The 12,765-nt window shown below is 38.0% G+C and overlaps 1 protein-coding gene across 2 annotated transcripts in view; it reads left to right on the top strand.

The window, feature by feature from the left end:
• slc43a1a (solute carrier family 43 member 1a) overlaps positions 1–12,709 on the top strand; it is a 19,301-nt gene extending 6,592 nt beyond the window's left edge. The window contains exons 4-15 of one of the 2 annotated variants that reach the window (XM_057350098.1): positions 425–480; positions 1,952–2,028; positions 3,925–4,017; positions 5,617–5,747; positions 7,141–7,250; positions 8,188–8,334; positions 8,439–8,474; positions 8,555–8,687; positions 8,767–8,899; positions 9,032–9,105; positions 9,445–9,568; positions 11,210–12,709. In XM_057350098.1, coding sequence (XP_057206081.1) covers positions 425–480; positions 1,952–2,028; positions 3,925–4,017; positions 5,617–5,747; positions 7,141–7,250; positions 8,188–8,334; positions 8,439–8,474; positions 8,555–8,687; positions 8,767–8,899; positions 9,032–9,105; positions 9,445–9,568; positions 11,210–11,272 — 1,177 coding nt within the window. In that variant the 3' untranslated portion in view covers positions 11,273–12,709. The remainder of the gene's footprint in view (positions 1–424; positions 481–1,951; positions 2,029–3,924; positions 4,018–5,616; positions 5,748–7,140; positions 7,251–8,187; positions 8,335–8,438; positions 8,475–8,554; positions 8,688–8,766; positions 8,900–9,031; positions 9,106–9,444; positions 9,569–11,209) is intronic. The other variant, XM_057350099.1, reaches the window with a different exon arrangement.
• The last annotated feature ends 56 nt before the right edge of the window (positions 12,710–12,765 follow it).

Here is a 12,765-nt window from a genome sequence, read left to right as displayed (position 1 = left end):
ACAAATTAGAAATGAACAACTTCCCTTGCATTATTTCTTAAATGCTTCACGTTTCTTTGTATGATAAAATAATGTTTTATTTCAAATAACAAAACTAAACTGCAATTTTATAACAAATTAATAATAGAAAAAGTCTCTTTAATATAAACAAACTAATACTGTATGTGCTTTTCTTGGATTTTTTTGCATTTAAGAAATATCAGCATCCACGTTTAGATTTGCAGTGAAAATAGCGGCCCCTGCTGTTCAAAAAATGTATCGCGATTCAGTTCAAGCCTCAACCGATTTGAATCGTCGCTCATTACAACCGATTTTCAACCGGCTCACGGTGAATCGTTACATCCCTAGTGTTTCATTATGTGTATCTCTTTGTTAGTCTTTCTTTTGTTTAGTCATTTATTCGTTTGTTTTATTTCTTTGGCAGTGCGTGTTTTGCTGTGTCTTGTGCTATGATGTCTTTGTCGTCCTATAAACCCGAAGGTAAACACATTTTTTGTTGGATTTTTTATTATTAAACACATCTCTCACCATAAACATAGCTGTTGAAAGCTAGGGCTGTCAAACGATTAATAGCATCCAGAATAAAAGTTTGTGTTTACATAATATATCTCTGTGTACTGTGCAGATAATAGTACTTAGGATAGTATTTAGGAATGTATTTATTTATATTTTCCAATAATTGAAACTTATATAATCTAGGTATGTAATGATTTACTCAGCTCGCGATGCGATTCACGATACTGATCTCACAATACAATTTTTTTTACAAATTGAGTTGAGACAAATTAGAAATGAACAACCGCCCTTTTATTATCTATTTATAATCTTTTATTATTTATCATTTTGAAACGAATTCCAAATCAAATAAAAAATGAATAAACAAAAGTCTCTTTAATATAATCAAACTAAGACTTTGTCTGTGCTTAACTTCGATTTTTCTTTACATTTAAAAAAAGAAATATCAGCATATCCACTTTTACCAAGTTTGCAGTAAACACAGCGGCCCCTACTGTTAAAAACATGTATTGTGATTCATTTAACGTCTCAACCAACTTGAATCGTCACATATTATAATCGATTTTCAACCGGCTGACAGTTACATCCCTAATATAAACGTTTACAAATTTTTATATTTTTCTTAATTATATACATGTGTGTGTATGTGTTTATATATACAAAATTAATATGCACAGACATTTATTATGTAGACACAAACTTTACTTTTGTCTATTAATATAACTATTTATATTTTATTTCATTTATGTTAATATTAATTTGTATTATTATGGTACTGTATAATAATTGTATCAAATAAACGATTTGTTGAATTTTGTTGTATGTTCATTTTATTAAATCAACAATTTGTTGAATGGGTCCTGCAGTTTGGTCGCATTTAAACAAACCGTTTGGTACATTGACATCTAGTGGTTGAGCTTGGTATCACAGTCTAAATTCAAAATATTGGAGAGACTAGTTTAGCCAAGTAACGGTTCATATCGGTTTCTTTTGATAAGAAAGATTTTGTTATCAGAAATAATCTACAGGCACTCTTATATTTTGTGAATGTGTACCGGAAGTTAACTGCAGCCCACAAACGTTTGTTTATGTTGGTCACTTTGAAACCGTCTATACAGTGTTGACATTTTTTGTAATTTCATGATTTACTCAACCCTATTCCATCCCTAAACACAAATAAGCAATGATTGTTTCTCGTGTTCAACAGTTGGCTGGAAGATAAAGTATATAGTTATGATTTTTTAAAATTGTATAGTTGTGTCTGTTTTGCTTTAGTAAATGTAGCATTTATAGTAATTAATTTTTTGTTGTATATGGCAACGTGCAGTGATAATACAGGGACCTAAAATATGATACATCATGAAGGCCGTTTTCAAGGTTTTGGCATCTTTAAATTCAATGTTGTGTTGTAATGATGCCTTCTGTTTTCTTCTAGTCCTCTCAGCACTCATTTTTCTGGCTTTGTCGCTCAACGGCTTCGGGGGAATCTGTCTGACCTTCACATCTCTCACGGTAAGAAAAACGGAATAAAGGAGATTGTAGTCACGCAGGGTCGCAGAAACCTGCCACTTCTGTCGCGGCTGTCACGCGGTTTTTGAAGTTTTATTCCATCACGACAGGTGCGCGTGTGCTTCTGTTTATTTATATGCGACAGAGGGTCCATGCGCATGACCTGCTGAGAAACTAGTCTTTACGGCGTGGACCAATCAGAACTCTAAACTGGCCACACGCCTTTTCTGACGCCCTTCCCCTCCCATCCACCTCTGGCTAAGACGGACAAGGGCACACATTTTAGAAACACAACAGAGCTTGACCTTCCGTTGGGTTCGGTGATATCATCACCTGGCGGGGGAAAGAAAGGCTATATATATCAACTGCCCTCAGATACCCCACAGACACACACACGCTTACTCTCATGCAAAAACACATTCCTGTACAGGGTTTTTCCTGGCTCAAAATGAGTCGGAGGTGGTGCCATCCTGATCTTGTACACACACATGTAGGCCTAACGTACCTTTAAGTGGCTTAACCAAAGTGACTTTGAGTTTGACATATTAAAAGTTCTAATAAAATTAGATAAAAATGACAATTATTAAGTTATATAAAACATTACTTTTATTCAACCAAACAGAAATGTTTTTTTAATCAAATAAAGCTTTTTTATCATTTCAACTAACTTTTCAGCCTACAATAGCCAACTGAATTAACCTAAATTCTTTCTAAATGAGCAATGCTCATTCACATCTTGCATTCTCTGTGGTTCACTTTAAATGATTCGATGATCTCTTATATTCGCTAGTGACTGAAAAGTTCAATAGTTTAAATGAATCGGTTCAAATGAGTCATTCGTGTGCGAGTCGTTCTAAACGCAATGTGCGTTCACACTGGCGAACTCGCTGTGTAAAGTATACACTGATTCAACGATCCAACTGCACAGCTAAAGACATTACAATGATGTACATCATGTTAATTTAAGAAATTTCTAGAAATTAAACGTACTTGGACGCAAAACAAACAGCCGTGAAACACAGGCTGGCTCTAGGCTCTTGTTCTGCAACTCTTTTTAGCGCCTCAGTGTGCTGATAATGAAACAGCGCCTCCACTGTGGCGTAATGTCGCAACTGCAGTTACAAATGACAGTCTGTTAAATGCACGCAGCATTTCTTGTGAAGACTCGCAACATAATTTTGGCGAGAGCCTGAGGCGGCACGACATTTGACGGAAGCGGCCGCCTCCAATTTCTCTATGCAGGAATTTCACCCCTCAGGTAGGCTTACACGCTGCCCTGCATGTGAGTGTGTTGTGTCCTTATGAGAAAAAACAAAGCATAAGGTCTTCTTTCCTCGTGGTTTAATGTGACCTAGGACCAGCATAAAGCTGATATTATACTGATGACTTTATTTACCTGTTTGACTTTGCGGTTATCACGCTATCTGACTGGTCCTGTGATACAAATCAACGTCCTTCATGGTGTGTACGTGTGCTTAGGTTTCATTATACTTGTGTGGAAAATGTCCTCACGAATGTGTGAAACAAACTTGTGTGTATTTCCGTCTAAGAAATCAATAAGGAAACTCGAGTATTTAAAGTGGAGCTTTCTGTAACACATTCCTGAATGTCTTGTATCCCTTTGTGTTCGCATGTTGAAGGACAGGGGGACACGGAGGTGTATTTTTCACACAGAGTGCCTAACCAGGATAGTAAAACTCACTCCTGTACAACATAAATCATTCACATCTTCTAGAGGCATATCTAGGGACTGGAATATGACAGAGATTTAGTTTGGAACCGCATGGCATGGCACCCATCCACAGCAGCCTGGCAGCAAGTTTCTGTTTAGGGTCATGTTTCTGTTTGTTGTAAGTTTGTGGTCAGCTAACAATATGCTTTTTCTCTCTCTTGGGATAGCTGCCAAACATGTTTGGGAGTCTGAGCTCCACCGTGCTGTCACTGATGATCGGCTCGTACGCATCGTCAGCCGTCACCTTCCCTGGAGTCAAGGTATTTTCCTTTATGTAAATAAAGACTGAACGAGTTTAACCTGTAGCACGTGCTCCGAATCAGAGCCGCTGACGAAAGATTGCATCAGATTGAATGTAAACTGGATCACATGGATTGTGTGTTAAGAACTCATAAGCATCTCTGTAGATGTCTTTATGTGGCTGATTTAAAAGGACAGCTCACCCAAAAATAAAAATGTGTTGTTTGTTTACCCTCATGTTGTTCAAAACCTGTATATGGCTCTTTTTTTCTGTGGAACACAAGTCTATATTTTAAAGGGGTCATATGACACGGCTAAAATGAATATTGTGGTTTGTTTTAGATGTAATGCAATGTGTATACACGATTTAAGGTTCAAAAACGCTGTATTTTCCACATACCGTGCATGTTTGTATCTCCTCTTTGCCCCACCTCTCGAAACATTCGGATTTTTTACAAAGCTCATGGCTCTGAAAAGCAAACTTGGCCAGTTAACCAGTGTGTAGTGATTGGTCAAATACTGCAAGCGTGTGACGGAAATGTAACGCCTCTTACCATATTTGGAACATCAGGTTCCAAAGCAATTGTACTGACAGGTACGCCCACCTTACTTGCGTATACATTTGAGCGGTCTTAGTCAACTCATACCACGAACTGACGTAGATTTGTGGGGGTGTGGTTACACGAGGCGTTTCAGGCAGGTCTGGGTGAGCATTAGCTTTTAGATAGAATGCATCTTTTGTTCCAACACTTTAATTTTTGCAATTTTACGTGTCTAATACATGCATGGGCAACTTATAACACACCAAAGACACAGAAAAACACGTATTCACGCCATATGACCCCTTTAAGAAATGAAGCTTGTGTCTGTATAATGGAAGTCAATGGGAGCCAACATAAAAATATCTTCTTTTGTGTTTTGCAGAAGAAAGAAAGTCATACTGGTTTGAAATAACATGAGTGTGAATAAATGATGAAAGAATTATCCCTGCTCAGTTCCTTATGAAAATTCTGTGTGCAATGCCACATAAAAGCACAAAACATTAAAACATGGGTGTCCAATGTCGGTCCTGGAGGGCCACTGTCCTGCAGAGTTTAGCTCCAACTTGGCTCAACACACCTGTTTGGAAGTTTCTAGTCTGCTTTGTGAGACCTTGATTAGCTGTTCAGGTGTGTTTGATTAGGGTTGAAGCTAAACTTTGCAGGACACCGGCCCTCCAGGACTGACTTTGGACACCCCTGCATTAAAACATAAAACAATGTCTTGCACAGAATAACAAAACAGATAAAAATGTCTGCTGAATGTCATAAATGGCCTCCTATGACTGTGTAGGTCCAAATTTTAACATCAAGGCTAGTGCTTCAGTATTAAAGTATACATATGCCCATTTGAGAGGGGAGAATCTAAACAATCATGTAATAGCATTTCTATCCAATCAAATCCCGAGGAGTAAATTGTAGCCCTGCTTTATTTTCCACTACTTTTACTGTTTTACTGAGAAATACATGGTTTCATGAAAGTTCATTGTCTGTGCTTGTTTCATGTATTTTATGCTTGTTTTGTTTGTGAAATAACTCATCAATATTACATGTGGTCTTTGTGCCTCTGTCTTTCCGCAGCTGATATATGATGCTGGGGTGTCGTTTTCTGTGATCATGTGGATGTGGGCAGGGCTAGCGGGTCTGGTCTGCCTCAACTGTTTCCTGAACTGGCCAGCAGAGGGGTTTGCTACTCCTGAAGAAATAGAAATGTTAGTACAATCTTTCTTTCAATCTTTTTCATTCTGTATTCTTTTAAATTATATAAATGTCAAAGATTGCTTTAAAACAGTGGTTCTCAACCTTTTTTGAGTACTGGACCTCATCATATCTCAACCCATCCTCATGGACCCCCAACCCCCGCGCTCACACCCCATCCCATTTTCTTTCCCCAGCACAACAACATATTTTAAGTCAATAAATGTAAGCCTAACTTAAAATGACACAATAATCACAATTACTTCGCCAAAACATTCTCACTTCAGTATCTCCAACAGTATAAACACACTTTACTGCAGTTTATTCTTTTGACATTCATTTGTCAACAAGGACTTACACCAACTATTACTGATCAGTTACCGTTACAAGTAACCATTATATAATGTTTAATATGTGTAGAAAATGATTAAAAACAAGAAAACAATAACAGATTTACCAACGTGACAAGAGGCTATCCATTGTTAAAAAAATATATAGGTATAGACGGTTTCAAAAAAGTTTTAAACTTCTATCAGGAGTGGACTTTGAACTCTGGTGTGCGATACCTGTGAGTTGCCCAACTCGCCTTGACGTGCACCTGACCTGACGAATTCCTTACAACCGATCTGACGCGAAACCACTCCGATAGAGGCCAATCGGTCCGGTGTCGGAAACAGATGAGTGATCTAACAAAGATTGCTGTTTGCACATGCACACTATCACACACTAGAAGGCCTCCGTTACACTTCTGAGTTCTGATCTATCCGCGTGTTGAACTGATGAGGTGAAACTGATGCCATCACTGTTTATTGCTAAGAGCTTAAGCTCATGATTATGGTAATGCATGGTGCTTCAATGAAAATAGGCTTGTTCGACTTTATGCGGCGGTGCGCAGAACCACCTGGCATATGACGTCAAAGTACTGCAAGAGCAATTCAAAAGCAAACAGAGCAGTCGACTCTCTCTCGCGGTGCTGTCGACCGCTCTAAATGAAGCCGTGTTAGAGTCAGAAATGCGCAGAAGCTGCGAATAGGCTATATGTGGTTTGGTTTACATGAACCTTCCCTGCAAAGTGAGTGAACATAATTTCTGAACCACAAGTAACCAGTCAATTTGGCAATTAATTTGACTGCAATGGCCGACTCGGTTGATTTTTATCTGCGTCTGGTGGGTGTTAATTTCAAACCCTGAATGCAAGATAATAACTCAAAACATTTTTAAAGGGTTCTACGGACCCCCCTGCAATTATGCCACGGACCACTAGGGGTCCGCGAACCCCCGGTTGAGAAACACTGCTCTAAAACATTCTCAGAACATTACTAAGAAATCTAGCAATCACCATGTTAATCTCATGTTAATTGGATGTTGTAGTAAACATTTTTGATTGACTTTCCAAAACACTTTTAGGAAGAAGATGCATTCAGCTGAAAACCACAGACTGACTCCGGCTGAAGGAGCTTCAGCAGAACTAAAGAGCTCTACTGAGAAACTGTCTGCTGTTGCTCAAGAGACACAAAGTGAGACAAGTTCTTGCATTCATACACAAATAACTCAACATTCCTCTAAAGGAAAATACATTTTTACACAAAAATCAACCGTATTGTGAAACCTAAAGAGTTGATTTTATATAAGAGTGGCATGTTTAAAGGGATACTCCACCCGATAATTAAAATTCTGTCCTCGTTTATTTGCCCTCAACTCTTTTTTGTTCTGTTATACACAAAATTAGATATTTTGAAGAATTTAGGAAAGCAAACGGTTCTAGGGTACCTTTGACTACTGTTTAAATCTTTTCTACTATGGTAGTCAGCGATGTCCCGGAAATGTCAGTTGCTAAAATTCTTCCAAATATCTTCTCTGTGTTCAACAGAACAAAGATTCATGACAGAATGTAATTATTGTTGCTGATAATAATAAAATTGTGCCAACGTATTAATTACATGAAAACATACATAAATATTAATCTGTAATTACAAACCCATTTTATTCAAACAATGTTTTAGTGGATGACTTAGACCAAATTATAAAGAAAAAAAGCAGTCAATAAGAGCCCAGAATAAGTGGAACTCCTTGAATGCAGTTTAAAACGCCTCAGGATGATACACGAATCTGATTGATAAAATAATAAAAAGTACATTTCTGCAAGTTATAAGATATACACTGAAGATGCTAAAATAGAAAAGACCTGATTCATTTCGGCTTTGGTGTTAATTTAGTCACAACATTTTGAATAGTAGAGAAAAAGTGAGCTCTAAACCTTTAAACAGTATAGTATGTCTTCACCCAACTTCAAATTGCTAAAAAACTTTGTTTTAAAGGTTAGCCATGGCATTGCATCTCTCTCACAGTAGGATACATTGAATGGACTGTACTGTCTGTCCCCTGACTGTTGTGAATGTTGAGAAGACTTTCAGAAAGTGACTCATACAAGCCACTGTAACGATTTTTCCTCAGCATCCGTACCGTTCCGTCGCTCCGTGTTCTCTCCCATCTTCCTGTGGAGTCTGATCACCATGGGCATGACTCAGCTGAGAATCATCTTCTTTATGGGAGCCATGAACAAGATGCTGGAGTTCCTGGTCACCCACGGAGAAAAGCACCGTAAGTCAATTAACACTTGCATGTGATGCTTTTCACCATCTGTAAAAGTATGATTTGACGTAGGTCTGACATCTGTTTTTAATAGCTGTTTTTGTCTTGTTTAGCCTCAAAAGAACTCGAGGATGAGGCAGAGCAGAAAGGTAAGAATCTTCACTTACGTCTGTTGGCTTGTGAAAGTGAGCTGAGTGTAATAAGTGTCCTGTCTTCGTATAACTTGCAGTGAGTTTTTACTCGTCCATCTTCGGCACGATGCAGCTCTTGTGTCTGGTCACCTGCCCTCTGATTGGCTACATCATGGATTGGAAGATGAAGGAGTGTGAGGTGGATCAGAATACAGTGGATTCAGGAAAAGAGTAAGAAACTTAAACTCTGTGACATTTTATGATAAAGCAAAGAAAAAGGTCTCTCATACAAACACCTTTTGTCTGCTAGCAGAACCACTGCCGTACCCAAGCGTGACAGAAAGGTCCAAAAACTCACCAATGCCATGAGAGCCTTTACCTTCACGAATCTTCTGCTCGTTTCATTCGGAATCCTCTCGCTTATTGACAACCTACCTCTACAGGTGTGACAAATGAATTCATAGTCTCTTCATATTGTTCGTTGTGTGTATTAAAACTCATGAAGAGAAAAGAGAACAGCTTGTCTGCTGTCCTTTTGACTATGTTAACTTGTGACCTACTCTCTCTTTGTCCAGATTCTGACATTTATTTTGCATACTATGGTACGAGGTTTCATTCACTCCTGTTGCGGTGGCCTGTATGCAGCTGTGTAAGTGCACACATAAATGTGATTCTTGTTTAAACTTGTTGACAAGTATAGACTTATCCTTGATTTTCAGATCATAAGAATACATAACTGCCTCCCAAGATCAGGCTTATCCTGTTTGCTAGAGAATTAACTCATCGTACTACAGAGAATATGGTTAATTCAAACCCAGTGACATGTATTAGTATCCCCATCCCACCCAGAAGAATGACCCGAATGCACCAATACAGATTCATTTGTCGCTTAAATTGTGCCACAAGGCTTCATTACAACCACAAAACAAAGACACCTTTTAGAGTTCTGAAGCTTTAAACCGACGGAATAACCACTCTCTTGTCACAGGTATCCGTCTAATCATTTTGGGACTCTGACTGGTCTGCAGTCTATGATCAGTGCTGTTTTGGCTCTTCTGCAGCAGCCCCTCTTCATGGTTATGGTGGGACAACTAAATGGAGATGCTTACTGGGTAAGAAAGACACACGGTTCTTATCATACAACACTTGTCGTGTGTCAACTCGGTTTCCTATTGCAATATGCCATGTATGAAGTTAAACAAGTCAAACTTACAATATAAAGGCCGCTCCACAATGTTACCAGCAACATTTTTAAAAACAAGCTATCCCATGTTGCTTTGCAAAGGAGGTACTCCCGGAATGCATTGGTGTGAGCGCTAGGGCTTTTACAATTAATAAATAATCGCCTGATTGTTGTTATTTGACCTAATCGCAATTATTTCAGAGAACCGCTATTATTGGTCACCTGCATCATTTGGAGATAAACACGCAAAAAACACAAAGCTGATACAAGTTTTAGTTTGCATGATCAAGACTTTTCTGTTATGGTAATGATTGATAATCATGATCGTGATAATAATTTAAATTGCAAATGACAAAATAATAATAAGACAAAATAATCACAATAATTTGTGACAGCACAAAAAATGTATAATAGTTCGAAAATAGTAAAAAAATAGACAATTAATTAATATTTATTAGACAATCAGACAAATTTGATCATCGTGACAACCCTAGTGAGCTCAGTAAATTATTTTTTATTAAGATGCTACCATAAAAGGTACACCATCAGAAAATAAGTACAAAATTGTACCTTTTCTCATCGTTGGGGTGGTACCCTTAATGGTTACTTTTTGTACCTCTACAGGTATAGTTAAATGTTTTGTACCCCTAACATTTAAAGGTCCTATGTGTGAAATTTAGCACCAGCTAGCTGTAACTAACAGCTCGCTCCACCCCTCACCCTCCCTTTCGAAGCACTACAGTGGCTGACACAGGACTAAGGTGGTGTTTACATTTGCCCGTTGTCGTACAAAAACAGGGTTTAAAACGAAAATGGTCCTCGTTTATACTGCCGTTTCCACGTGCGTTTGAGGAAAAATCTGCGTTTACACTACACTACTGAAAACGCATGTCACATGACCATTCAGACACGCTGGGCATGCGCACATAAATGTAAACAGTTGTGTGGGCAATGGGCATACATAAGTTGCAGCGTTTCGGGGTCGAAAACTCCAGAGTAGTGTAAACGCCAGGCGTAACCGTAGCAAGATTTATCGCATTTTTAAAGGAAAACGCACTAATATAAAATGTCGTCACATTTTTTCTTCTTTGCTGAAGGAGATAAAGTATTTACGAAACGCGCTCTGTAGAGCAGATTGTCCGTTTAGGGCTACTGTAGAAACAACATGGAGAATTCCATGCAAGGGAACCCGCGGTGTATGTAGATAGAAACCGCTCATCCTAAGGTAATAAAAACATAACGCTGCATTAAGTAAGGTCTTTATACACCTCTGAAGACATAGTTATGAATATTATATTGCATTTCTGTCAACAGATCCTCCAAAAAATAAACCTTTAACTGTACCTTTAAAAGTACACAAAGGGTCTTTAGGACACATTTATGTACCCAAAAAACCCAACATTTTATGGTTTGTATATTTGTAGAGGTACAAAAAGGAACCCTTAACGCAGCAGCTGGGAGCAGGAAGGGAGCTCACAAAATAAAATAAAAAGAGAAAATGTTTTGTAAGAATTTAAAATGATTCAAACATCATGTGGATAATACATTTCTTTCTTTTCAATCCCATCAGATCAATTTGGGGCTTCTGATCTTCTCCTTTGCTGGTTTCCTGTTGCCGGGATACTTGTTCTAACATCGCAAACAGCTTTTGCAGCAGAAAGCAGGAGGAAAAGCTAACGGCCACACTCCAGACGATAGTCAAGCTATAAACCAGCGTTTGGCCCACGGACACGGCAATGGTTACGTCTCTCAGGAAGCTTGATTTCATACTGTTGTTTCACACGAGTGTAAGGACTTGTCACATTTCAAAAAGAGCTCAATATAAGATGTGTTAATTTACCAAACTCTGCCATTTACGACTCACTGCATTTTCATGTTGCGTGATTTGACACATTTGGATGACAATGGCAAACACTGATCTTATACCAGTATTGCTTTGTTAAACAGCCAGTCCATTTTTTTAGATTAGTTTTTTTATATAGAAAATCTTAAAATCTGACTGTAAAAAGTATACAATGTTTTTAGCTTGTTTTTAAAGAGAAATATTTATTGAATTGCACACCCATTGGAGGTAATTCTCAGACATGAGCTACCTCAGCCATCCGCTGGACTCTCACAACAGTGGATACTCGGTCTGTTCAGCGTCTGTTCTGTTTCACCAAAGAAAAAAGCATGTTGAGTATTTTGCATGTTGTACAATTGAACACTTGAGACACATTTAGCATTATATCAATACCAAAGACACAGAAGATGGAGGTTTGTTTGTAAAGTGTATCACTTTATTCTTGTTGATCAGTGTTTCACTACAGGTGAATTATCCTCCCAAGTTAAGATATCAGGCAGATTTTTAACAACCAACATAATTTTTTATTTATTCAAGGCCAGTTTCTCATGTATTGCTTTTCTATATTAGTTTGGTAGGCACTGAAAGGAAGTGTATTTTTGTATTGCTGACTGTGTTGATACCTTTAAGGTGTAAGAGTTTAAAACTATTTGTACTCTGTAAATTCACATTTACATTTTATGCATTTGGCAGACGCTTTTATCCAAAGCGACTTACATTGCGTTATCCTATACATTTATACATAGGCATGTGCAATCCCTAGGATCGAACTCACAGCCTTGCGTTGTTAACGCAAAGCTCTTACCACTGAGCTACAGGAAAGCAAACAATAAACAAGCAAACGTGTATTCATGATATTTTTTGCTGTAAATTAATGCTTGTGTGACGGGTGTTTTTAAAGGTGTTGGGTGCAAACAAACGAAAGTGTTAAAAGTTTGGACTGATTTTGTTATGCTTTTTTGTGTGTGTGAAATTGGTGCCTTAAGTTATGAACTGAATGTCACGTGATTTCAATATCATACTTGGAAACCAAAGCCATTTGTACTTGGACAGAGATGCAATAAAGCTGTGTGGGCATTGTTGCTGTGACGGGAATATAGCATCCCATATAGCAGTGCAAGAATGCTAAATGTTCTGACGCGTGTGATTCATTTAAGTGGAAGCATTTCTGTACTCAAACTGGTTTGATTCCCAAGAAACACATTGATCACATTAAACAAAGTCTCAGTAAAAAGGGACGTTTTAGTTGTTTTGGCTTATAGTTTGTTGAATCCTTGGTCTCC

Source organism: Triplophysa rosa, linkage group LG13 (genome assembly GCF_024868665.1).
Source record: "Triplophysa rosa linkage group LG13, Trosa_1v2, whole genome shotgun sequence".
In the NCBI taxonomy this organism is placed as follows: domain Eukaryota; kingdom Metazoa; phylum Chordata; class Actinopteri; order Cypriniformes; family Nemacheilidae; genus Triplophysa; species Triplophysa rosa.
Note: the sequence above shows the minus strand (reverse complement) of the source record. Positions and strands in the feature narration are given on the sequence as shown.